At 46.3% G+C, this 26,351-nt stretch overlaps 1 protein-coding gene across 1 annotated transcript; it reads right to left on the bottom strand.

Moving 5' to 3' along the window:
• Positions 1-13: 13 nt before the first annotated feature.
• LOC114708004 (baculoviral IAP repeat-containing protein 3-like) lies at positions 14-15,525 on the bottom strand. Its single transcript, XM_028890959.2, is given in 10 exon segments — positions 14-768; positions 997-1,038; positions 2,057-2,308; positions 4,894-5,133; positions 5,929-5,977; positions 6,766-6,844; positions 8,880-8,979; positions 9,089-9,133; positions 9,136-10,030; positions 15,438-15,525. Coding segments are annotated over 9 exon segments (1,803 nt in total). The 5' UTR covers positions 9,938-10,030; positions 15,438-15,525; the 3' UTR covers positions 14-574.
• Positions 15,526-26,351: the final 10,826 nt, after the last annotated feature.

Raw genomic sequence — 26,351 nt, 5'->3', positions numbered from 1 at the left:
ATAAATATATAACAAGAGTAATTTTGTTGCTTTATTAATTTTTCCTTACAACTTCTTTATAAAAATTCTATATCTCTAAGATGTCATTCAATAAATAACAGGTGTTTCCATGCATAAGACACTTAGAAAAGAAGTGGAAAATCTGTGTTCCCAGTTCTTAAAGCAACTGGAAAAGATTTCAAATTCTGAACCATAAATGCCAACATCGTAAATCTCTGAGAATTTCAGGAATGCAGGCAACCCCTGCTTTTCTCTCAGCATCTGAACATGCACATACATATGCTTCAGATGTTTACAGGAAAGAGCTTTGTGAGTTGGAAATAAATAGCACTTTTACGGAAACCCACTCAGTTTAAGAGCTAAATTATTATATAGTTGACCATTCACTCTGGAGTTCAGACAGTTTTTCTTTTACCTTTGTTCTCATTTTCACGTGTGTTTACTGATTTATTTTGAGGTGGTGTCTCATGTAGTCCAGGCTGGCTCAAGGTTCCTATGTGGCTGGGGGTGACACTGAACTTGTGTTCCTCCTGCCTCCACCTCCCACAGGCTGGAGTTGGAGCATCAGTCCCGGTCAGGAGAGAAATGTTCGCACTGTGCCCTTGATGGCCCCTCTGCAGATGGGGCACTTCCTCAGGGAGGGAGCACAGTCTTTGCAAACCACCAGATGGCCACAGGGAATGAACACGATGGATACCTCTCTGTCCATACACACTTTACATGTTCTTTCTTCCTGTAGCTTCCGCAATTGTTCTTCCATGGGTAGAGCTATGAAGAGGGGGAGATTTTATTTTTTATTTTAAACACTGGGTCTCTCTGTGGAGTCCAGGTGACCTCAGACTTTGGTTCTCCCACATCCAATTTCCAAGTGCGATGCCATGTGAGGCAAGAAAAAAGAATTTTTAATGGAAAGCAATTTGCTTTTCCTCTAGTGAAATATCAATAAAATAAAATAGTGATTTTTTTGCAGGTTTAAAGTGTTAGTAGTACCCTTACCTGCAATGTCATCTGTGGGAAGACGCCTAGTGTCCTGTCGCACTGGGGAAGGAAAAGGGAAAGCATTACTATGGCAACCAAGGCTGGTTTTAGCTATTTGTTTTTGTTTATTCATTTTTGTAATGCAGGTGTTCAAACCCAGGGCCTGATGCATTCATGCTAGGCCAACAGGCTCTCACTGAGCCAATTCCACAGCCCAGAATACATTGGACAAATTTTTATTTATCTAGTATTAATATTTATTTGAGACATAGACTTATTCTGTAACCCAAGCTGAGACTGAACTCACAATCTTCCTGCTTCAGCCTCATGAATGCTGGGATTACAGGTGTGTATTACTATGTCCAGCAGCAAATTTATTTACTTACTTATGAGTGTGTGTGTGTGTGTGTGTGTGTGTGTGCGCGCGCGCGCGCGCGCGCATGCCCTAAGGATGCCACAGTGTGTATAATGAGATCAAAGGACCACTTTCAGGAATATTCTCTTTCCACTGTAGATTCTGGGGATCAAACTCAGGTCATTGGATTTGTGAAAGGCTTATGGGTGTGGTAGTTGAAAGAAAATGGCTGCCAAAGGGTGTGACATTATTAAGAGGTGTGGCCTTGTTAGAGTAGGTGTGGTCTTGGAGAAACTGTGTCATCAAGGAGGCAGGCTTTGAGGTCTCATATATGCTCAAGCCACTCCCAGTGAGACAGACCACTTCCTGTTGCCTGTGCAAGATGTAGGACTCTTAGCTCTAGCACCAAGTCCACTGCACCCTGCCATGTCCCACCAGGATGAGCCTCTGAAGGGTAAGCCACCTCATCAAATGTTTTCCTTTGTAAGAGTTGTCATGGTCACAGCAATAGAAACCCTAATTAAGACAAGGGCAAGCACTTACCTGCTGAGCCATCTCACCAGCCCCCCCAGCAGATTTTAAACACTTTACACTTTGAACAAAAGCTCATAATATTAACAAAAAGAACCTTAATTTTTGTGCAATTAGAATTTATAAGTTGGGCTGAGTTACTTTCAACAGTCCCTCCTAGGAAATCCCCCCAGATAGTTTTCTAGCACTCACCAAATAAGTCCTGGTATAGCACAGGGTGGCTCTCCTGAAGGGAGTTTCGGAAGGAGGCTGCTGCAGGGTTTCCTTTGGCTAACACAGTCTCGATCAGTGTTCTTGCTTGCAAGGTCTGCGGCTTCTGTTTCACAGCATCAGACTCCTGTTCAGTGATCGCCCTGGCACGTAGGAGACAGTCCAGGATTGGTGTCACACTCGTCAAATGTTGAAAAAGCACCATCTTGTTCCTCCGGATTAATGTTAGATCATCTTTATGGAGAGAGAGGGTGGGGGGTAGAGGGAGAGAGGGAGGGAGGCAGGTTCAAACGTGGTCACAAACTTCTTTCTGTACCTACATAACACGTGAATGAAATCCTACATGTATTTATTTATTTAAAGGCCTCCTGTACCTCAGGTTGGCCTCCAATTTCACCATGGCATTAAACTTGTGATTTTTCTGCCACTGCCTCCTGAGTGCCAGCTTTCCAGACGTATGACACCAAGCCCAGTTTATGTGGTGCTAGGAATCAAACCCAGGGCTTTGTGCATGCTAGGCAGGCACTCTGCCAATCAAGCCATGTCCGTAGCCTGATATTTACTTCTTCATCGTTAATGTTCTATTTTTTACTGTAAAGCGATATAATACGAGGGGTCTGAAAAATTATTGTAGGAGAGGCAGTTATTGTAGGAGAGGCAGTTATTGTAGGAGAGGCAGTTAGGTGTAGGAGAGGCTGTTAGGTGTAGGAGAGGCAGTTAGGTGTAGGAGAGGCAGTTAGGTGTAGGAGAGGCAGTTAGGTGTAGGAGAGGCAGTTATTGTAGGAGAGGAAGTTAGATGCCGTGAGTTTGTCGCCAGGACAGGCATGGACCCGTGTTAAGTGTTAAGAAGGACAAAAGAAATGGCGCTTAGTTAAAAACTCCGTCCTACATGTGCTTTTGTTCCGTGTCACAGGTTCTGTCTTTTCATGTAGCCCAGGCCAGCTCAAACTCACCTCATCGCCTTCAATCTCTGCCTCTCCACCCGAAGGTGCTGCAGTTAAAGCATGTGTACCATGCCTAGGGCTAAACACAGGTGTCCACATGTGCCTGGCAAGTTCTCCACCAATCAGCTACACCACAAGCCCGGCTTGTTTTTGAGACAAGCTCCTAGGCTGCTCTAACCTAGGCTAGTCTGGAACTCACTTTGCAGCCCAGCTCTTGGGAGGCTAAGGCAGAAGGTCATGAACTCAAGGCCAGCCTGGGCTACATAGCAAGACCCTGTCTCAAAAGTTAAAAGGCTCGTGCTTGAAAGCAGATCAGCGTGGCTTTGGTCTGCACCAGAGTGAGGAGAGCAATCAGAACCAGAAGAGATCTGCACATGCCCAGGGGAAGGTGGTTCTGAGCATGGAACAGAGAGCAGGGTCACAAACACAGCTCACGTGATGGATAACTTACCCTGGGGGGACAGGAAACAGACATTGTAAACTAAGACATTGTAGGGAAGCCAGCTCTTGTGTGGGCAGGGAGGGGACTTAAATAGGAATCTGTGCATTAAGCCAGGCACGGTGGTCCATGCCTGTCATCACAGCTCTTGGGAGGTGGAGGAAGGAAAATCAGGATTCAACTACATAGCAAGTTCAAGGCCAATCTGAGCTACCTGAGACCCTGTCTAAAAAAAGGGGTGGGAGTGGGAGGAGGCTGGAGGGATGGCTCAGTGGTTAAGAGCACTGGCTGTTCTGGCAGTGGACCTGACACACACACACACATGTTGACTAACAATCTCTCTAACTGCAGTTCTAGGAGATCCAACACTCTCTTCTAGCCTCCAAGGGCTCCTGCACACACAAGGTACACATAAAACTCACACAGATACACATAAATTTAAAAATTAATTAAAAATGTAAACATTGTAGTCTAAGGCATACTATTATTCTAATATTCAAATTATTAATTCTCCTGGATCCCATCTCAATTTATGACAAAGGGGAATGATTCATCTTGGGATCAAGAATGTGCTGTGGGTCAATAAGACGGCTCAGTGCAGAAAATGCTCAATGCAAAATCCTAATGCGTGTCTTTGATACTTAGAACCCAAAGAGAGTTCTGACTCCAGATGTCCTCTGGTCTCTATCTATGTGTCATGGCATGCGTGTGCGCACACACACACCACACACCTCTTCAAAATCGAGAACTGATTTGACATTATGTTGAAATTGAGTTCCTTAGTGCAAATTTTGCTTTTAGAGGAAAATATGAAGGCTTGTTAATTGAAAAGATCTGTGTGCACATACAGAAAACAAAAATCACACATAGTGTGTGAGTCTTTGAGGCTTTTAAAGGTTACATGGCACTTAAAAAAACAAACAAACCTGGTTCGTGTGACCTTGAAATCTGAAAGAAAAGTGTTAACGTTTGCTCAACATACACATTTTTTTAGTATAATGAGAATTCGGCTATTTTTAATAGTGTGTGTGTGTGTGTGTGTGTGTGTGTGTGTCTGTGTGTGTGTGTCTGTGTGTGTGTGTGTCTGTGTGTGTGTGTGTCTGTGTGTACATGTGCTGCAGCATGCATACAGAGGTCTGAGGAAACCTGTGTGAGTCAAATTAGTTTCCCCGTCCACCAAACAGGTACTGGGGGGTCACGGATGCCCCAGTACTCAGTATTCAGCAGGAAGCGCCCTCCCCACCCAGCCATCTCCTTAGCCCCGCACAATGCACTTTATTTATTTATTTATTTATTTATTTATTTATTTATTTATTCAGAATTTGAATTCAGAATATAAAGCATAAGACAGACCAGGCTGGCTGGATGAGCATCTTTTTAGAACTGGCAGAAAGTGACATTCGATCTCTCTGGAAAAGGGCCTTGGGAACTCGTACCTGACTCTGTTTCCTCAGCTGCCTGCTCCTTCTGTTCCTCCCGTATCTCATCTTCTGCATCAAGTAAGCCTATCACGAGGTCACTGACGGTCCTGTAATTGTCCCCGGTGGCCAGGATTTGACGCTGAACCGTCTGTCTCACCAGGCTCCTACTGAAGCCCATTTCCAAAGCCGCTTTAACCACAGGCGTGCTCATCATGACCGCATCTTCTGAACTTTCGCCAGGTCCAAAATGCACAACTGTATGAAAAGGGAGATTTAACAGACATCAGCAGTGCCATATACCTTTTGTTGTGGCTGCTGTTTTGAGACTCCTTCTAGCCCAGTCTAGCCTCGAGCTTATTATGTAGCCCAGGCTGATCTCAAATCCATAGCAATCCTCCTACCGCAGCCTCCCAAGTCCGAGGATTACAGGCACAAGCCAACACGCCTGGCTTCATAGACTTTAAATAGCAAGTCATTGTAATATCAAAACCATGAAATCTGAACAATACATAGGCACTACACTGTATGCAGGTGGCTAACTTCATTTGGTGTTGGTGTTGGTGTTTTATTTTTTTATTTTGTTTTTCAAGACATGGTTTCTCTGTGTAACTTTGGAGCCTGTCCTGGATCTCGCTCTGTAGACCATGCTGGCCTCAAACTCACAAAGATCCACCTGGTTCTGCCTCCTGAGTGCTGGGATTACAGGTGTGCATCACCACCGCCCGGCCTGTTTTGCTCTTTTAAGACAAGATCTCACTAGGTTCCCAGGCTGGCCCTGAACTCACCCAGGCTGGCCCTGAACTCACCCAGGCTGGCCCTGAACTCACCCAGGCTGGCCCTGAACTCACCCAGGCTGGCCCTGAACTCACCCAGGCTGGCCCTGAACTCACCCAGGCTGGCCCTGAACTCACCCAGGCTGGCCCTGAACTCATCCCCTGTAGAACCCCGGTGCCTTAGACTCCCAAATGCTGGATTACAACCACACCCATCTTCACCTTCAATCTTAGTACCAAATGGCTCACTTTAATGCACTATGATCATTATACATACTTGGTGAGTCTTCGTTCTCATCTTCTGGGGTGTCTGACGTAGATAATAGCTACAGGAAAAAAATATACATGTTAAAATGTAAACTGCCTCCCACCACTGTGCTGAAAATGACCAACAGACCTGCTATTTAACCTACTACAAACTCACTTTGCCCGGTCAGAAGCAGTATTTCATGGCATTCACCAGGAATTTGAATAATGGGGCTCTAAGCTAACAGCTTCCCCAGGGTGCTGCAGAGAGCAAAGCCTCCTCGCTAGGACAGGCTGGATTCTGGATTCAGGAGAGGCAGCGGGTTGGCCTGGCATCTGCAGCTTCCATTACCCTAGTCATCTGCTGGGGTAGGTTACTTTTGAGTCGCTTCCTCTGGCCACAGCTGACAAGCTCTTGAGCCTCAGACTATGAAATAAGCTCTTATTTGGTTCTTCCAAAGAGTGATAGCAAATGCTTTCTCAAATCATTTAAGAAAAATTTACAGAGTAAACCTTTCCCCTCAAATGTAATTGATTAATTGCTTCAGAGTTTAATTGATTGCTGGTTGGTTGGACAAACGCTCAAAGAGAAATACAACAAACACTGTCTTTCATGTGGCTAATAATTGCGGATCTACTTTTCTCACAAGGGAGGCTCCTGGCATGATGATGTTGAGGTTTGTGAGAAAAGAGGAGAGGGGGTGTCGTTTTAAAACAATTTTCGCCTTTTCACTAAAATATTACTCTGTGATTGATTTTACAAATAAATTTTTAAAAACAATTTGTTAAATGATTAAAATTTTAAAAATAAATAAGCAGTTTCTCTGTTGGGAGGCACTAATTAAAGGGGAAAAGAGACCTTTCCTACCTGTTCAAGTAGATGAGGGTACCCGGCTTGAACGTGGTCAACAAACTCTTGTCCTTTGATTCTTACCAAGTATTCACACCTGGAACGTAAACAACGACGCTGTGAGCGCTCCTTAGCAGGACCACTTGTTATTGCCAGCTTCAGAAGGACAGGTGCACTACAAGCCATCTTAGTATGCCCATTTTTATGATTAACACGTGACTCGGAATGCAGTGACAAACTCACGTCTAAGTGCTCACCTCGTGTGAGCTCTGGTTACCTAGGCAACAGTCACTAACTCTGCCAGGCTATTGAGGAGTAACTCTACTTGTGCCTGTTTGCCTTGTGAAGTTCCTTAAAGGTTCATTTTTTTGTTAGGTTTGTGTATATGTCTGTGTGTGTGCGTGTGTGTCTGTGTATGTGTGCGTATGTGTGTGTATGTGTGTCTGTGTGTGTATGTGTATATGTGTGTGCGTATGTGTGTTTATGTGTGTCTGTGTGGGTATGTGTGTGTGTGTATGTGTGCTTATGTGTGCAGATGTGTGTGTATGTGCATGTGAATGCAGGGTCCATGGCGGTCCGAAGCATCTGGTCCTCCAAGAACCGAAATTTCAGGTGGTTGTGAGCTGCCTGATATGGTGCTGGGAACCAAAGCGGTGACCACTGAGCCATCTCCCTAGCCCTTGCGCATGAATTTTTGAATTTGCCGTTGTAAGATGCTGTCTATTGAGGTTAGGGTGTATTTGATTGGCTTCTAGTACTTTTCATATACTTCAGCTGTTTTACAAAATTAGTTTATTACTTTATATTTTATAGTTTTATTAATCTAGCTATCTGGAGGCTGGTAACTGTTTCTCACGAGCTTGAACACACACACACACACACACACACACACACACACACACACACACACACGAGTGCCGCACTGTGGAAGGGAGGGTCAGCCGCTGTGCTGTCAAGGCTGAGCCACTGAGTGGTGGCCATGAGGAGCCCTCAGTTGCCATCCTCAAGCCAAGCTCCCCAGCAGGCTCTGCTCGGAGTGCCTCCCTGCTCTCCACTCTTCTAAGACTCCTAAAAGTACCCCTGAGCAAACGTGGAGGCAGAGAGGCCTCTGCGTGAGCCATCCGATCCTGTCCGTGACATGTCCATGGGCTGAAAACATTCGAACAGACTTCAGGGGAAGGGTGGGACATTCAACACAGCCCCGCTACGGTGAGTCTGCCAATCCCTAGATAATGGAGATCCACTACTAAATGTAAGTACAATGTGAATCTCTGCGGCAGTGAAGCAGACTCATGATTCTTCTTGTGTTTTTACAAACTACTGCAGTGGGGGCTGGCAAGATGGCTCAGTGGGCGCTTGCCACCAACTCTGGTGACATGAGTTCAATCCCACAGGGTAGAAGGAGAGACCAGCCCTTAAAAGTTGTCCTCTGACCTCCACACCACACACACACATAAAACAAATAAATAAGTATATAAAAAATTAACTAGAGTAATAGAAAGCACTTAAAAAATCTATGTGAATATTTTTTCTTTTTTTGGCTTTTCAAGGTAAATATTTTCTCTCTCTCTCTCTCTCTCTCTCTCTCTCTCTCTCTCTCTCTCTCTTTTGTTTTTTTGTTTTGGTTATTCGAGACAGGGTTTCTCTATGTAGTTTTGGTGCCTGTCCTGGATCTCGCTGTGTAGACCAGGCTGGCCTCAAACTCCCAGAGATCCGCCTGGCTCTGCCTCCCAAGTGCTAGGATTAATGGTGTGTGCCACCCACCCAGCATAAGGTAAATATTCTTTATAATCTTCATAATGTTTAAAATCTGAAGTAATAGGGCTGGAGAGATGACTCAGCAATCAAGAGCACTGACTGTTCTTCCAGAGGATGCAGGTTTGATTCCCAGCTCCCACATGTTGGCGCAGAACCATCTTTAACTCCAATCACAGAGGATCCAGTGCCCTCTTCTGGCCTCTGCAGGCACTGCACACAATGGTGCACAGAAATAAATATAGGCAGGCGAAACACTCACACACGTAACAATGAAACAGAATCCGCAGTACTTAGGAGGCAAAGGTGCTATAAAGGAAGCTAATGTATCTCATGAAAACCATAGAAGATGCAAAGGAGAATTTCAAAGCAGTTACCTGGGAAACCACTTGGCGTGCTCCACCCAGGGGTCGTCTCCAGACTCCCAACACCTCAGCCCACCATCACAGCAAAAGCACTTGACGTCATCGCTGTGTCCTAAAATGCATAAGTTTGAATCAAACTTATGAATACATAAAATTTGCACACTCATGTGTATAACGTAACACATGATGGATCTGTAAGAGTCTCAGATTACGATTCTTACCTGTATAATAAAATCCTGCACTTGCAAGCTGCTGAGGAGGAACCAGAGCCCAGAAGGCCAGTTAAAGAACGTTCTAACACGGGCTTCCTGTGTCTGCATGCTCACGTTAGAGACAGTGTATCTCGAAGCTGACCGACTCCGATCTTTTAAGAATGGGCAGCTGGGGAAATGTCTCCGGTGCTCTGACATAGCGTCATCCTTCGGTTCCCAGTTGCTCAGTTTCCCGCCACAGGCAAAGCAGGCCACCCTGTCTCCAGGTCCTACGTAGTAGAAGCCGGCTCTGGCCAGGTCGGCCGGAGACAGAAAGGACAATGGCCACGTTTGATAGGTGAGTAATCTGGCCTTCTCTGTATTCATTGCAAAGTCGTAGGGACTTGTCCTCAAACTAGGGCAATCTTGATTTGCTCTGAAGTTCACAGGGTCTGAGGGAAAGCTTGCGTAGGAGCCACTGAAATAGCCAGTGTTCTCCAGACTTGCACATAATGAAGGCATGGTGCTCGGCGCTGCAGACGCAAGAGAGGACTTGGGGCTGGCTTCCAGAGGGTTGGCGGGATTCAGAGTGTGGACGAAGCTGCAGCTGGGGTACAGCTGCCTGTGCTTTTCAACAGGGCTGTCCCCTTGTTTCCAGTTGTCCAGCATCAGGCCACAGCAGAAGCACTTGACCTTGTCGTTGACGCCCGTGTAGTAAAAGCCAGCACGAGCCAGACTCCGTTCCGACACAGGAACTCCAGCGGGGAAAGCCGAGTACGTGGACAGGCGGTACAGCTCACACGAAAAGTCGTACTTCAGCTCAAATGTGTCGGGACTCTTCCTCGGCTTGGACAGGACACTGTCTTGAACCATGTTCATGACGAAACGATGGGGAGGGGAAGGGACCAGCCTTCCTCTGGGGAGGTAGTTTTGTGCATGGCTTTTGGTCAGTTTTACTACTAGGCTGAACACCTAAAATAAGAACAAACTCATTTTTTTCCTTCTATGTATTTTGGGATTCAGTAAGATGAGAGTGTAAATCCTACCCTGATACATTTTAAGGCACAATTACACACAACCACACCTTTGTACAATCTTCATGCACACAATAAAAACTAGATTCTGCCTAACAGCCAATGTGTGACAGAAGTTAATTCCATTCTGGAAGCAGAGTGTTTGGGCACTTTGTGCCAGGCATCTTGGGGGCAAGTCTGCTCCTTTGCCAGGAGGACGCACTAGCCGTGTTCATCCAACCTGCACGAAGTCTGATTCATAAAGAGTGAAACATGGTTCAGATGCAATTTAAAATAATAAGCCACTTCAAGACTGTTGCTTGTTTTGTGTTTCCTTTCAAAGGACCAGGATCAGACTTATTCATGATCCTCTACCCTTTCACTCATCTCCCCAGCACTGGGGATCGAGCCCAGGGCCTTGGGCTCACAAAGCCTGTGTGCCTTACCATGGAGTTACACAGCACGCCTCAAACTTTGTGTTTTCTTTCCTTCTTTGTCTTTTTTTTTTTTTTGAGACAAAGTTTCTCTGTGTAATCCTGGCCGTCTTAGAACTCACTGTGTGTTAATATTCTGATATCATAACACTCTGTAGACCAGGCTGGCCTCAGACTCAGAGATTGGCCTGCCTCTGCCTCCTGGGTGCTGGGGTTAAAGGCGTGTGCTACCACTACAAGCTTGTAACAGAAATTTTTAGTTTTGGTCAGAAATTATCTCACAGAGTGTTCACTGAGCACATACTTATCAAGACACGAAAAATTCTACTACCATCTGAACAGCAGAGACCTTCAAATTGGGAATTTCTCACATAAGATTTACTAGCCATTAGCAAATCTGTCTTATGTCACGGCCCAGGGCTTTGCTGCCACTGGCTGGTGTGGCTTCCTGCAGTTCCCAGAAACGCAGGTTCTCTACAAGGTCAGCAATTCATCATCTGCACAGCTGTCACCAGGAGCCTCCTTCAGGAGACTCTGTGTCTGACCTCACACTCAGTCGTTCTAGGACATTTCCTTCTGAATAAACTGTTCTAGGACATTTCCTTCTGAATAAACCGCTTCGTTTATCAGAACAGCGCAGCTGCCGCTGTTCTCATGCGCAGTCTATCTACAAGACCCGCAGAGCAGAGCTTTAAAATGCCAACGGCCTTGTGGGTGGCAGTCTCTCAGCTCTCAAGTAATGTCTGTCTCACTTCCTCTGAACTTGCTGTGTGTCCCAGAACATTTTCCTCCTGTTTCTTCTCTGCCATTGTGGCCATCTCTCGGCATGTCAGCGACCTCATGAGCACACTCCTCTACTCCTGAGTAAGCCTGATGACTCATTTCCTCTGGATAACCGGCACTGTGCTTGGATCTTTCTTGAACAGAGGCACTTTTTAAAAAGTGCCAGCCAGTGGGCCAGGCAACTTCAACACTGCGCCCGTCACAGAACTCCTTCCCTTCTGGGAGTCAAATTCACAACCAAATCATAAAAAGCACACCTCAGAGAATTAGACCACAGGCTTCAAATGAGCATCTTTGAACAACAGTCCCGAAAGTCCACTTAGAAATTAATTTGTCTGTCCATGCACAAAACTACCTCCCAAGTTTAGGCTACGTCCCTTTTAGGGTTTTAGGCCTCCATTTTGAGATGTTTTGGTTTACAGAAGAAACTGAGAAAAAAGCTACAAGTGGTAGGGGTTTGTGTCCTTTGTCAACCTGTTTAAAACAGAGAAATTAAGGTCAAATAACTCATGGTAAAACACAAGGTCTTTTTTCTCCCTCTCTCCCCCACTCCCTCTTTCTGGAGCCTGGGATTTCCCGACGTAGTCTAAGACGGCCTCAAATTCTAACCTTCCTGTCGGCTTCCCAAACGCTAAGGTGACCAGCAGCTCCACCATGACCTTTCCCTTAACATGTTTTCTCCAAAATGGAGGCTGGTGTGTAGCAAGAAGCTATGCTAATTTGGGCTGGAGGTGTGGTTCAGGGGTAGGGCACGTGGATAGCACACCCAAGGCCCCTGCCTTAGTCCCCAACACTGAGAAGACAATGCTACACTGGACATCAAGCCAAGAAATGTCACACAGAACTCATGAGTTACAGACGGAGCTCATGGAGATACATATATAGGAATATATATGTGTATATACCTAGAAATTAATTTATACTTTAAAAAAGCTTGCAGAGTTCACACACACTTTGCACTCAGCTTCCCCAAATTAACATCTTACATAACAACAGTACAGTTACAAAACTGGAGGGAAAGCCCTTTTTATTCCTGACTGTAAACGCAGCGTTCGGGGACTCCTAACCACTGGGCCAGCATCTCCATGCTCTTTGCAGTAATTTGTCACGAGTTACAATACTTTACTCTTCATGGGCCTTTTGTTTTGTTTTGTTTTTTGAGACAGATACTCACACTACAGCTCGGGCTGGCCTGGTACTCAGTCTGTAGCCCAGGCTGGCCGTAAACTCACAGTAACATGCTGCCTGAACCTCCTGAGTTCTGAGGTTATAGGCATGAGCCACCAACTCAGCCTCTAATTGTTTCTATTAGAATTCCTAATGCAGGGCTGGAGAGATGGCTCAGAGGTTAAGAGCACTGGCTGCTCTTCCAGAGGTCCTGAGTTCAATTCCCAGCAGTCACACATTGGCTCACAACCATCTGTAATGAGATCTGGTGCCCTCTTCTGGCATAAAGTTATACATGCAAATAAGCACTCATACATAAAATAAGTAGATATTTAAAAAAAAGAATTACTAACGCATATTGATTAAACAAATTAGTGGATCTGATTGTGACATTTACACATTTGCACATGCTGTGCCTTGGTCCTTTCTTCGGCCCTCTGTTGCCCCTCCTACCTCTCCAGCTTTTTTAGTAACAGTCCCTCTTCAGAGAAGTGAAGGCATGCTTGTCTTTAAACCTCTGCATTCTTTTGCTTAACACAATTTCCTGTTCCATCTATTTCTTCAGATGATACCTTTAATTCTCTTTACAACTGGATATTACTCCAGTGTCCACACACACACACTTTCTTTATCCATGTATCTGTTCTCAGGCATTCAATCTGTTCCATTTGTGAACAGTGCAATAAACAGCGTGTGGTGGTCTGAAGGAGAATGGCCCCCATGAGGTCATAGATCTGAATGCCTGGTCTCCAGTGGGTGGACCGTTTAGGAAAGATTAGGAGGCGTGTCCTTGTTGGAGAAGGTGTGTCACTGGGGGTGGGCTTTGAAGTTTCAAAAGCTCACACCAGGCCCAGGTTCTCTCTGCCTGCTGCCTGTGTGTCAGGATGTAGCTCTCAGCTTCCTGCAGCCTGTCACTCTTCCTGTAGGGACGATCATGGACTGAGCCTCCGGCACTGTGAGCAAGCCCTCGTTAAAAGCTTTCTTTCATAAGTTGTCTTGGTCATGTCCCCTCACACAACAGTGCAGTGACTACAACCTGGGGGACTCAGGAATCTCTCCCAAGTTGTCCTACATCCTCCACGTGCCTATCAAGGAGGAGGCGAGCTGGGTCCTGTGGTAGTCGTGGTTTTGGTTTTCTGAAATGTTGCACTGATTTCCATAGACACTAGACTAGCTTCCCTTCCCAGCAACGGAGGGCTTGTTCTCTTTACATGCTGACCAGCATCTACAGAAACATCTCGAGCCCTCGGCCACCTCCAATTTCACTTTCTCACATTGACTCGATTGGCTCTGTTCTTCAGAAAAGAGGTGCAGCCCTCTGCCTGCCTGTGTTCACAAACCTATTGGCCACTTCAGAGAAACAACTGCGCCTCATGGACCTACCCTCTCCCACTGCTTTGACCAGACTCCACTTCTCTTCAAACCCTGCACAGCCCTGGGCCTTCCACACAGTACTCACGCTGAGTCCCTGTCAGCTTCCAAAGGAACACAGCCTGCTTCCCACTCCAGCCTCTCCTGGGGCAGGCCCTCCCTCCACAACCAAGCCAACAGAACATCTGTTTATGAACCACATCTCCACACAGCCACAGTTAGTCCGTGTACCAACAGCCCTTCAAACACTCTCCACATTCATAACATCAAATCCACAGGAAGCATTGGCATCTGCCACTGGGGCCTACTTCCTCTTCAACATGTCCTGATCCCGGGCCCTGTCCACATCAGTGTGTGGGAGTCCTCTTTCCTTTACAGTGGTTCCTTCCAGATGAGCTTGGTGCCCCTGTCTCTTCTCTGCTTCCTCTACCATTTCCAGTAGACCTGGAGGGCTGCTGGGTGTCCTCACCCTCTGGGGTAATCAGCCTGATCACCTCTCTGACACAGCAGCGTAAATGTGTCTGTTTCCCTCTCCTTGGACTAGATCTCCTTCAGAACAGGAAGTACGCTTTCATTTCTGTAGCAGCCACAGGACCTAGCAAAGACCCTGAGGCTTGCTGCTGTTGTGGGAGACATATAACCCAGGCTGGCTTTGAACTCCCAATCCTCCTGCCTCTACCTCCCAAGTGCTAAGATTACAGGCCTGTGCTACGAATCCCACCAAAACTTCTTGTTGCAGAATTCTTTGCACAGCTGGCAGCCACCGTGTCCACCGCCCCTTCTTTTACTAAGGGCATTTTCCATGACTGCTAACTCAGCAGTTTACTTCCAGGCTCTGGAATCAAACATCAAAGGGTTTCAAGGAGGGTGTCAGAGTCCCTTTCACAAGGGACACCACCACGTGGCCGGACATACCTTTAATCCCAGCACTCCAGAGCAGAGGCTCTGGATATCAGTGTTCCATTGAGTTCAAAGCCTGTTCTACTTAGGGAGTTCCAGGCCAGCCAGGGATACATAGTGATGCCCAGAAAAACCACATGCGTCTCAGTTTCCTCAGTGCAGAATGGAGATAATAACGGCGCCCACTTCTTACAATTGATGATTAAATGTAAAATATACGTCTAAGTCTTCAGGGCGGAACTTGGCATGTGGTAGACAGAGAAATGACTACAGCCATTTACTGACTAGATTAAGAGCGCTGAAGCCCAGCACTCAAGGGGTTAAGGCTGGAGGATTTTCCAGAGTTCAAAGCCTGTCTGTCTCAGCTATAGTGTGAGGCCAGTCTCAAAAGGAAGAGCCCTAGTGCTTTTTCCAGGCTCATCACTAACACACCCCACTGCCCCTCTGAGCTTCCCCAAGCTGTTCCTGTTCTCACTGTATCAAGTCCCCCTGATGCCTCTTGAAGCAGTCGAATTAAAATTCCACGGCCTCACTCGGGAAGGAGACAGACCTTGAGCTCCGGGCAGGCGCGAGGATGGCAGCGGGGGCAGTGGGGACAGCTGCAAGTCACCCTCCCGCAGGACCGAGGTGCACACAGCCGGCTCTGCAGGCCTCGGAGCCACCCCTGCGGCCACCTCGGGGACCCTCCCCGCTCTCCACGCGCGTACTCACCGCAGCCGGCTCCCCAGGCTCCCGACGCCAGCAAGGACGCCGACCTCCGGGGTGGCCCCTGCCGCCTGGCCTGTGGGGTGCGGCGGAGTGTCACGACGCCTTTAAGTGGTGGCCGCCCGGCCTCGCCCCCCGCCCCCGCGCTGGCCCGCCCAGGCTGCGGCTCCCGCCCGCCCAGGCTGCTGCTCCCCCGGCTGCCCGCGGTGCTTTCCTCCGATGCTCGGGGAACTCCAGGGTGAAAACCACACGCACTTCCTCCTCACCCGCCGTGGCAGCCCCGGCCGGGGATTTCCGTGGCCCTTCGGTGCGTGACTTCCTGGGCCCAGCTCGTCCGCGTGGCGTTTACTGAAAGTTCTGACTTCTTGGTGGCCAGCTCATTGGAAGCCTTGAAAACAGATGTGCAGCCTTTGGGTCCGCATGCCTGGAAGAGGCCCTGCCCCCTGCCTGCAGCCTCCAAATCCTTCACAGTGAAAATAAGGCCACAACTTTCCAGTCTACAACTGCTGAATTAAAAAAAAAGGGGGGGGAGGGCAAAAAAAACCCATGTAACTCTCTGGTTATTTTCACTTTTTGTTTTGGTCAAGAAAGAGATGAACATTTTTTAAAAAACCATGTAGATCTCTTGTTCAGTCTATCTTGACTGTTTTAAAGATCAGAACTAGAGCTGCAGGTGGTAGCTAATGCCTTTAATTCCAGCCCCGGGAAGGCTGAGGCAGGAGGATCCCTGTGATTCCAGGTCAGCCTGGGCTACACAGTGAGACTTTGTTTTAAAGAGGTTAGAACTATGTTAGTTCTGGAATTGGAAGGATTGCTCGGGGGCGGGAGAGACCGCTAAGCAGCGGCTGCTCTTGCAGAGGTTTGGGCTTCTGCTCCCAGCATCCATAGGCAGCTCACAGCCCCCTGCAGCTCCAATTCCGGGGGTGGGGGTGTCCATCGCCCTCTCCTGGCCACCACAGGCACTGCATCCGCATGCGCACAGGCGTGAAGCTAAACAAACATACTTTTGGGGGGGGCGTGGATTTCGAGACAAGATTTCTCTGTGTAGCCCTGGCTGTCCTGTAACTCTCTCTGTGCATCAGGCTGGCCTCGAACTCAGAGATCCACCTTCCTCTGTCTCCCAAGTGCTGGGATTAAAGGCGTGTGCCACCACCCAGCCATACTTTAAAAACAAACAAACAAAAAAACTGTTTTGATCTGTTTTAGTGGGTATTTTCTTGTATTTTTGTTTTGTTTTGCCTTGCTGTTCTTTGTTTTATAAACAGGATGAATAGATCTAGAAAAACAAAGTTCTTTCCTTTCGCTTTTTCTCTTATAAGAGATGAGCTAAGCTGTATCTGCTCTAGGAAAAACTTGACGTTTGTAGTCTAACTCGTCTGTCTTCTTCCATTTTCAGCGAGTTGGCAGCAAACTTAAAGCAGCTTTACTTTAAGGTGAGGAACCCACTCTTCATTCTAGGAATAGGAGGCTGGACTGTGGGCTCAGCTGAGGTGAGTGGGGTTGTGGTGGCTGCCTCTGACGGCACAGCTCACTGGAAGTCAGTCTACCAGATAGCTTAAGTTTGTCAGTCCCATGGAGAGTTCCATCCACCTTTGAGCCTCTTTTTGAGGGCAGAATCACATCATCAGTCTCCCTTGCAATGTTTGCACATTTTATTGCTGACTCTTTTTTAGTTATTAAGCAAGGTGTGGCTCTAAGCCTGTGAACAGGACATGATAAGCTGGAGCAGAAGACAGCTGTGGCCCCAAAGGCCACCTAGGTTACACAATGAAGTCCAGGACAACCTGGACAAGAGTTAGACTATTCCTCAAAACTGATAAGAATTAAAGTTATTTTCTGGATAAACTCTAACTTGCGTATGGGCAGGGACAGTATGTCTTTTATTCTATGCTTTATTCTAGCATCAGCAGGATGCTTGCTCATGATAGGTGCTTAGTATCTTGATTAATAAACTGAGCCAACCAATCCTCTGGGTTTTCTCCATTCTCAACTTGCATTCAGATCTTTAAGTGTAGAGCTCTTCTACTATTGATACTCCAAATATATTTGCTCACTAAATAGCCATCTAAAGTTATTATTAACTTATTTTTAAGTTGGGTGTATAGGTATGTGTGCACACGGTAGTGCAATGCTTACATGAGCCAGAAGGGTCAGTAGATGCCCCAGAACTGAAGTGACAGAAGGTAACTCAAGTGCTGAGTCCCCTGCAAGAGCAGATGCTTGAGTTTCTAGCCATCTTTCCAGCCTAAAATAGGCTTTTCAAGCAGGAATTATTAAGGAAACATTTAAATAAAGAAGAAAGGTAGCCAGGCAGTGGTGGTGCTTGCTTTTAATCCCAGCACTCGGGAGGCAGAGGCAGGCGGATCTGTATGAGTTCAAGGCCAGCCTGGTCTACAGAGGGAGTTCCAGGACAGCAACACTATACAGTGAGACCCTGTCTCGACAAAACAAGAGGAGGAGGAGGAAGAGGAGGAGGAGAGTAGACACAAAACCATTGTTTTCTCTGCTCAGTTTCCTCTGCCATCAGTACCCAGCCAGCTGAGAGTGGCAGGGATTGCAGACCCTGACTGACACACAGCAATGCATCCCCAGTATCTTATTAAATCATCCAGTGTATTTTCCCTCAAAGGCCATCACAATTTCTTCCTAAGAATTTCACATCAAAAAAATAGTATAAAAACTTTGCTCAACCTTTCCCAACTGTAACTTTTAAAGTTTTAACTTTATTTTATTTTATTTTATTTTATTTTATTTTATTTTATTTTATTTTATTTTATTTTATTGATACAGGTTCTTCTCTACATAGCACTGGTCATCCTGGGACTCTACATAGACCAGGCTGACTTCAGGCTCACCGAGATCCACCTGCCTTCACCTCTCAAGTGCTGGGATTATTTTTTTAATATACAAAGATTCTAACCAAGAGCTTAGAATCAAAAGTGAAGATAAAATCCAACTGGAGCCATGGCACCCTGGCTCCAAAGTAAGTGACAGGGATTTCCTGTGTTAGTGACAATTTCATGATGTCCTGTACACAACCAGGGTCAGGCACAGTGATGCACCTTTAGTACCATCACTCAAGAGGCAGAGGCAGGTGGATCTCTGTGAGTTTGAGGCCAGCCTGGTCTACACAGCAACTTCCAGGCCAGTCAGAGCTATATCGTGAGACTCTGTGTCAAAAATAAACAAATAGATAAATATAACCAGATCAGTTTTAACAAAGTCCTCATAAAGCTCCAATTGAGAAAAAAAATTATTTAATATTAATATCAATATTCTGTAATGATGAAATTTGCCCCTTATAAATTGCAGCTTACTTTAATCCTGATGATACTATAATGAAATAAGGTTTATCTGGTATCAAAGCACACGTTTTTTATATTACATTTGTTTATTTACTCATTTATTATGTGGATGTGTGTGCATGCCACAGCACACACATATGAAAGGACATTTTGTGGGGGTTGGTTCTCTCCTCCCACCATGTGGGTACCAGGGAATTGAACTCGGGCCACTAGGTTTGATAGTGATATCAAGTGATAGATAATGATATACGAGCCATCTCCCTGATCTTTAAGTGTACACCTCCACAGATTGTTTGATTGTTTGTTTGTTTTTCTAATAGGGTTTTATGCAGTCCAGACTGGCCTTGAATCTTTGATCCTCCTGCTTCCTCCTCTGGAGTTCTGGGTCTATAAGTGTGCATCACTGCTGCGGGCCGCAGGAATATATCATAAGAACTCAGCTGGTTATAGCAAGGTCACTACCTGGAAGGATCAAGGAATTCCTCCAGAGGAAGCCAAATTCCAAGGAGCTTTTGGTGTTACTTGGCTTGTTATATATCAGCTGTCTTCTGTTATGGAAATCATGTGTGCCTTCATAGCTTTCTCAATTGTTTTTTCCCTAAGAAGGGCTAACAGTGTGGACTGATCACTCTCTGGACATACACATTCCAGGTATTTGGAGAACAGCCTCAGGAAAGGTTTCCTTCCCCCCAGCCCATTGGTTTCTCCCCTTTCAGCACTGAAATCAGATATTTCCCTTAGCCACTTTCAAGGACTAACAGAAATAACAGTTGAGACCACCACATGCTAGTCTCCTGATTTAAGGTGAATTCCACAAGGAGATACCGCCTAGGTCAGGTGGACCTTAAGTAATAGCTTTACACAATTTAGCTCAGACCCTCCTTTTCTTACAGCCTTACTAACTTTATAGACCCCTAACTTCTTACCTAACTGCTGTGGATATTGCTCTGCATAAATAAAATGCTGATTGGCCAGTAGCCAGGCAGGAAGTACAGGTGGGACAAGCAGAGAATTCTGGGGACAGGAAGGCTGAGTCAGGAGACACTGCCAGCCACCTCCATGAGTACCAACATGTAAGATACTGGTAAGCCAGGAGCCATGTGGCAAGGTATAGATTTATAGAAATAGGTTGATTTAAGATACAAGAACTAGATAGCTAGAAGCCTGAGCCATTAGGCCAAACAGTTTAAATAATATAAGAGTCTGTGTGTTTATTTTATAAGTGGGCTGTGGGACTGCTGGGGCTTGGCAGGAGCTGGAGAGAAACTCTCTAGGTACACCTAATCACTTCTAGGAATGTAGACTGAGCACATAGACCCCCTTTTTCATATACTAACCGGTCATTAGCACTCAATTGATCTCCTCTTTTACCACTCCCATTTTGGGTTGTAAAAGAAAGCCTGACTTCACTGCCTGAGGAAAATTCTTACCTGCCTGTATGACCCCATAGAATTCAAACTTGGTGACCTTGCTTGACCAGGGGATTGACATTGCTTGGGTTTATAACTGGATTCCAGAGAGACTTAGGGAGGGTTAGGAGGTACATAGACAACTGAGAGAACTTAGAGATGGAGAACAGAGAGGGATAAGGAAGATTTTGACCAAAGAGAATGTGTGGACAAGATGGAAGATGAGGAAGAGCCAGATGGGGAAGTACTAGCTGGGTAAGAGCAAGATGAAAAGGACCTAGATGAGGCAGAATAAGATAGAACTTGGAGGGAGCAGTAGATGAATATAGAGAGAAATCAGGCAAAAAATGAGCTAAAAGATAATAGAAGCTGTGTAGAGAGAGAACTCACACAGAATAATAAAGTGTATGGACTAAGGAGTTTCGTGTACATAGATTCATTTCTTTTCATCAAAGATTAATTATCAGCTGGTTATAGATTCTTCCTGGACCCTGGGAGGGGACTAATGAGGGGCTGGACCCCCTAAGTCCTCGATACATCACCATGCCTATTTATGTGGCACTAGGGATGAAGCCCAGGGACTTCCACTTGCTGGGCAAGCGCTCTACCCGCTGAGATCCACTGCCATCCCAGATCCACAGATTTTTTTTTTTTTTTGAGATGGAATCTTATTGTGTAGCCCAGGTTACCCTGGAACTTACTATGTAGCCAAGGCTGGCCTTAAACTTACAGCGATTTTCTTGCCTCGGTCTCCTACGTTGCCCCTCAGCCCTCACAAGCCACAGATTTTCATTTGTCTGTTCTTGAACACCTTTTTCTTTCTTTCTTTTTTTTTTTTTCAAGATAGTTTCTCTGTGTAGCTTTGGAGCCTTTCCTGGAATTCACTCTGTAGACCAGGCTGGCCTCCAGCTCACAGAGATTCCGCCTGACTCTGCCTCCTGAGTGCTGGGATTAAAGGCATGTGCCACCACCACCTGGCTCTTGAATGTATTAAGACTGGAACTATTGATATGTGTTCACACACCTGCTTCTGCCAATCAATACAGTTTTCAGTTTCATCAGTGTTGAAGTGTATCCATAGTTTGTTAATCTTTATTGCCGACTTGATTGGATTTGGAACCACCTAGGAGACACACCTTGGATTTGGGTCACAGACTGAATAAAAACAGGGGGAAGAAAAGAGGAAGCCAGCTGGACACCCTGTCCTTTCTCCCCGCTGCCTGGCTGTGAACACATGACCAGCAGCCTTACAATCCCGCCACCGTGCCCCCCATTTATGGTAGACTGTATTGCGTCAAACCATGAGCCAAAATTAACGTTTTCTCTCTTGCATTGCTTCTTTGTTGGTATTTAGTCACCACAGTGAGAAAGGTAACTAATACATGGTCCTTTTTATTACCTCATAGCATCCCTTCCCTGTACGCCACCGTCCATTTATGCACTCTCCTGCACAGACAATTCGAGTTTCTTAGTTCAGTCCCTTGTGAAGAAAGTGGGATGCTATCTCAGAAGAAAATCAAACGAAACAATTGCCTGAAGTTTTAGTGTATACTGTTCTAAATTCCCTCAAGCAAGTGTAAGAAGGATTTCTGTGGCTTCACAAACTTTGCAAAAACTTAGCATCCTCGGCACCTGCCACTGCAGCTCAGCCGATAAGGGCTGCTGCCCCCTGCTTTGGGTCCTGGCTCTGGTGGTAACAATGTCAAGCACATGGTGGTGTGTTCTCTGGTGGCTTCGGCTCTTTTGTGATGGTTTAAATTTCAAAGCTACCCTTTGATGTTTGGTTTGTTTAGATGTTGTTGTTCACTTTTTGAGAAAAAGTCTTATGTAGCACACCTGGCCTGTGATGACATCGTAGTATGAGCCGCCATGTCCAGCTATTTCTTTCTTTTTGATGTGTGTTCCTTTTATTTCTTTTTATTTAATTACCACTTTAGTTAGAACCTCGAGTATAATGAATAGATGTGGACTGTGTTACATCTTTGCTTATCCCTAACCTTGGGGGACAGTAGTGCTAATTACAGTTTGTGATAGATATTCAAACTGAGGGTGAGTTTTCTTTGGGGGTGTTGAGACAGGATCACATATCTCATATATCCTAGGGTCTCAAACTGCCTAAGTAGCTGAGGATGGCCTTGAATTTCCAATCCTCCTGTCTCTACTTCCTGAGCACTGGAGTTACAGGGGTACACTACTGTGCTCAGCGTATACGGTGCTGGAGATTGAACGCAGGGCCTTGTGCATGCCAGGTGTTCTAGTGTCATTTTTCTTGTTGTGATAAAATATCCTGATGAAAAGCAACACAGGCAAAGAGAGGACTTATTTGGCTCACAGTTCCAGGTCACAGTCCATCCCTGAGGGAAGGGAAAAGCAACAATTTAACATCACATCACAGTCAGGAACAGAGATAATAAATGCCCCCATACCACCTGCTCACTCGGCTAGCTTTCTTTCATCTTGTTATATTGAGAACCCCACGTTGAGAGCGGTGTCTTCTGATATCCGTGATCAAGGCAATCCCTCCCATAGGCATACACACAAGACAACCTGATCTAAATAATTTCTCCACTGAAAATCTCTCTCTTCCCAGATAGTTCCAGGTTGTGGCAAGTTGACATTTAAGACCAACCATCACACTGGGCAAGTACTCTGCCAACTGTGTGACACCCTGAGACCCTGACTGAAGTTTGCAGGAGCCAAACCATCTGAACACAACTTCCGAGTGACAGGCAGAGCATTGGGTCTGACAGCCCCCTGTGTTGGCTAGGACATAGTTATCCCAGGTCAGGAAACCTTGATTAGCACAGCCAAATGGGCTGAGACCAGAAACAGCAGGACAGGAATGTCGTCAGAGAGCTGTCTGTGTACTGTTCACAATTGTGAATGTTTGTCCAGTTCACTTCATGGCCAGCTTTCTTTCTTTCTTTCTTTTTTTTTGGTTTTTCGAGACAGGGTTTCTCTGTGTAGCTTTGCACTTTTCCTGGAACTCACTCTGTAGTCCAGGCTGGCCTTGAACTCACAGAGATCCCCCTGCCTCTGCCTGCCTCCCGAGTGCTGGTATTAAATGCTGAGGGCCGCAGGAATATATCATAAGAACTCAGCTGGTTATGGCAAAGTCACTACCTGGAGGGATCAGGGAATTCCTCCAGAGGAAGCCAAATCCCAAGGAGTTTTTGGTGTTACTTGGCTTGTTATATATCAGCTGTCTTCTGTTATGAAAATCATGTGTGCCTTCATAGTTTTCCCAATTGACTTTTCCCTAAGAAGGGCTAACAGTGTGGACTGATCACTCTCTGGACATACACATTCCAGGCATTTGGAGAACAGCCTCAGGAAAGGCTTTCTCTGGAATCAGATTATCTCCCTTAGCCACTTTCAAGGACTACAGAAAACACCACCCAGGGGGGGCGCCCAACTTCTGAGGACTAACAATGATAACAGTCCACATGCAAGTCTCCTGACCTACGGTAAATTCCACAAGGAGACAACGCCTAGGAGAGTGGACGTTAAGTAATAGCTTTACACAATTTAGCTCGGACCCTCCCTTTATATACTAGGACTTCCAGGGCACAAGACGGAGAAGAGAAAAGAGAATGGAAGAACTAGATGAGTAAGAACTTGAGAGGAACGAACTGAGATGGGGAAGAACTAGATTGGAGGGCTAAAAGAGAGGACTAGAGGAACGAGACGGAAGATGAGGAAGAGCCAGATGGGGAAGAACAAGATGAAGAAAGAGCCAGATGAGAGAGAAGGAGATGGGAGAGGAGCTGATAGGGGAAAGAACTAGATAGATGAGAACCTAGAAGGGACAGAACTAGGTGAAGAAATTGAGATAGAACCTAGAGGGGACAGTAGATAAATATAGAGTAATTAGGCAAGAAAGGAGCTAGACATGAGAGCAGAATAGAAGCTGTGTAGAGAGAGAACTATCGCAGAATAATAAAGTGTATGAACTAAGGATTTTTGTGTACATAGATTCATTCCTTTTTATCAAAGATTATCAGCTGGTTGTAGATTCTTCCTGGACCCTGGGAGGGGACTATCGAGGGGCTGGACTCCCATAGTCCCCAATAATTAAAGGCATGCACCACCACTGCCCAGCTATGCCCAGCTTTCTATATGAAGTATTTCTTACCCATATAAGCCTAGCAGAGCCCTAAGAAGCTTTAGCTGCTGACAAGATGAATTCAAGACATTTATGGCCCTTGTTTCAAACCTTTGTGCCCACTGGGGAGCATGGGTGATTTATCAGGATTCTCTGGGTCCACTGGACTGCTGATCCCTTTCTCAAGGGCACAGGAGTGTGGCAAGAGAGGAGGAGCATGAGTGCCAGACCCAGCCACCCTCATGGTCACGTGACACTGTCCCAGCTCTGCAGAAGTATGAAATGCACACCCAACCCCTGAGAACGTGGAGGAGAGAAGCAGGGGAGGGCCATCCAACCGTTCCTGCACATTTTCTCAAAAACAAAAGCTCTGACCACCCCAGAAAGCAGGAGACTTGGGCAAGTCACAGCTCTGCTGGACAGTGTCCAGGGCAGGAGGCGCAGAGCTGACAGGACTGTGTCGCCACGCTGGGGCTGCAGCTGGGCATGGCAGAGCACGGCCTTGGGCTCAATGCCCAGGTCTTCAAAACAGTCAAGAGCGGCTCAGCCTTTTAAGTGTCACAGCTAGAGCCCACATCAGAACTCTTCTTGGCTTTTGTCTAGCTGTGTGACTACTGTGGTCACACAGTATCAAGGTCACCCACCCACACCCCCGGGGTCCCTGGTGCTTGAGAGCTGCTTACACCTGTGACCTGTTCAGTGGCTAGAAAAGGCCGGTACCACACCCCCGCCTGCTGCCACCGACACCACCATTCCTCTGTGCAGGACTATGCCTAGCTGCCTTCCTGCTCAGCCTGTGCTCTGTCACGTCTGGCTCCTCCGACCCGGGACAGACTTTCCCAAAGAGTAGTCCTTGCGGTCGGGCATATGTTCCTGAAGTCCATCCAGCTCCTACAGTCTCGATGAGTTACCATTAGGCACCAATCTCTACTTCAGCTGGGAGGTGGGAGTTAAACATGCCCCTTAGGGAGAATTGGGAAGATTAAGTAGCTGATACTTTTCGATACTGTATTAGTTACTTTTCTCCTTGCTGAGACAAAATATCTAACAAAGCTAACTTTGAGGAAGGGCTTGTTTGGGGTCATGGTTTGAGAACACCACCTCTTGGGGTAGGCATGGTGGCTAGGGCAGCAGGAGCATTATGCAGCTGGCCACATTCTGTTGCCGGCTGAAACGCTTCCCTGTAAATACAGATTTATGGTCTGGAGAGAAAGCTCAGTGGTTACAAGCATTTGCTTCCCTGGCATAGGACCCAAGTTCTGTTCCCAGCATCCATGTCGGCAGCTCACAACTGCCTGTAACTCCAGCTCCAGGATGTCCTATACCGCTGTCCTGCAAGGGCATCTGCACTCATGTGCACATACCCACATACACACACACACATACACAGGATTTGAAATACCAGTTCATACAGGATACAGTGGGGCATGTTCTGTCTGCAGAAAACATTTGAATAGCCATCTTGATGACACCAACTAGACTGGCAATGTATGCATGACTTGACACATTTACTCACAATACACAGCACGATGTCACAATAACTGCTGACATACTGCACCAGTCCAGATGAAAGGCAGTCCTGTCAAAACAGCACAGCTCTGTTAGTGGGGGAAATGAGCTTAAATTTGTTCACATTTGTTTGTTTAAGAGGCAGGACCACAATTACACAAGATAGCCTGAAACCTACCAACATAGCCTTGAACTCACAGGCACCATCCTGCCTCAGATTACAGGCATGTGCAGCAGACCTGGCCTGATTTGTTGAATTTTGACATTTTAAATGCGAGTTCATTCAAATTAAGCTGAAATTAACAATTCATTCTCTTAGTGGTGCTACTCCCCTTTAAAGTACTCAGTGTCCCTGGCACTAGTGGTTGCCAGTTCTGATGCAATTTCTCTCACACCACGTTTCCTCCCTCCATGGCTTAGTCTGATTTCTGTTGCAGTGATAAAACCTTCTGACCACAAGCAGCCTGGGGAAGGAAAGAGTTGTTTACCTTACACTTCCATGTCACAGTCTATCATGGAGGGAAGTCGGGGCAGGAGCCTGGAGGGGGGACTCTGGTTACTAGCTGCCTGCTGACTTGCTGCTCCTCCCCAT

The sequence above is a fragment of the Peromyscus leucopus genome, chromosome 7, assembly GCF_004664715.2.
Source record: "Peromyscus leucopus breed LL Stock chromosome 7, UCI_PerLeu_2.1, whole genome shotgun sequence".
NCBI classification, from domain to species: Eukaryota; Metazoa; Chordata; class Mammalia; order Rodentia; family Cricetidae; genus Peromyscus; species Peromyscus leucopus.
This window is presented reverse-complemented; position numbering and strand designations above follow the sequence as displayed.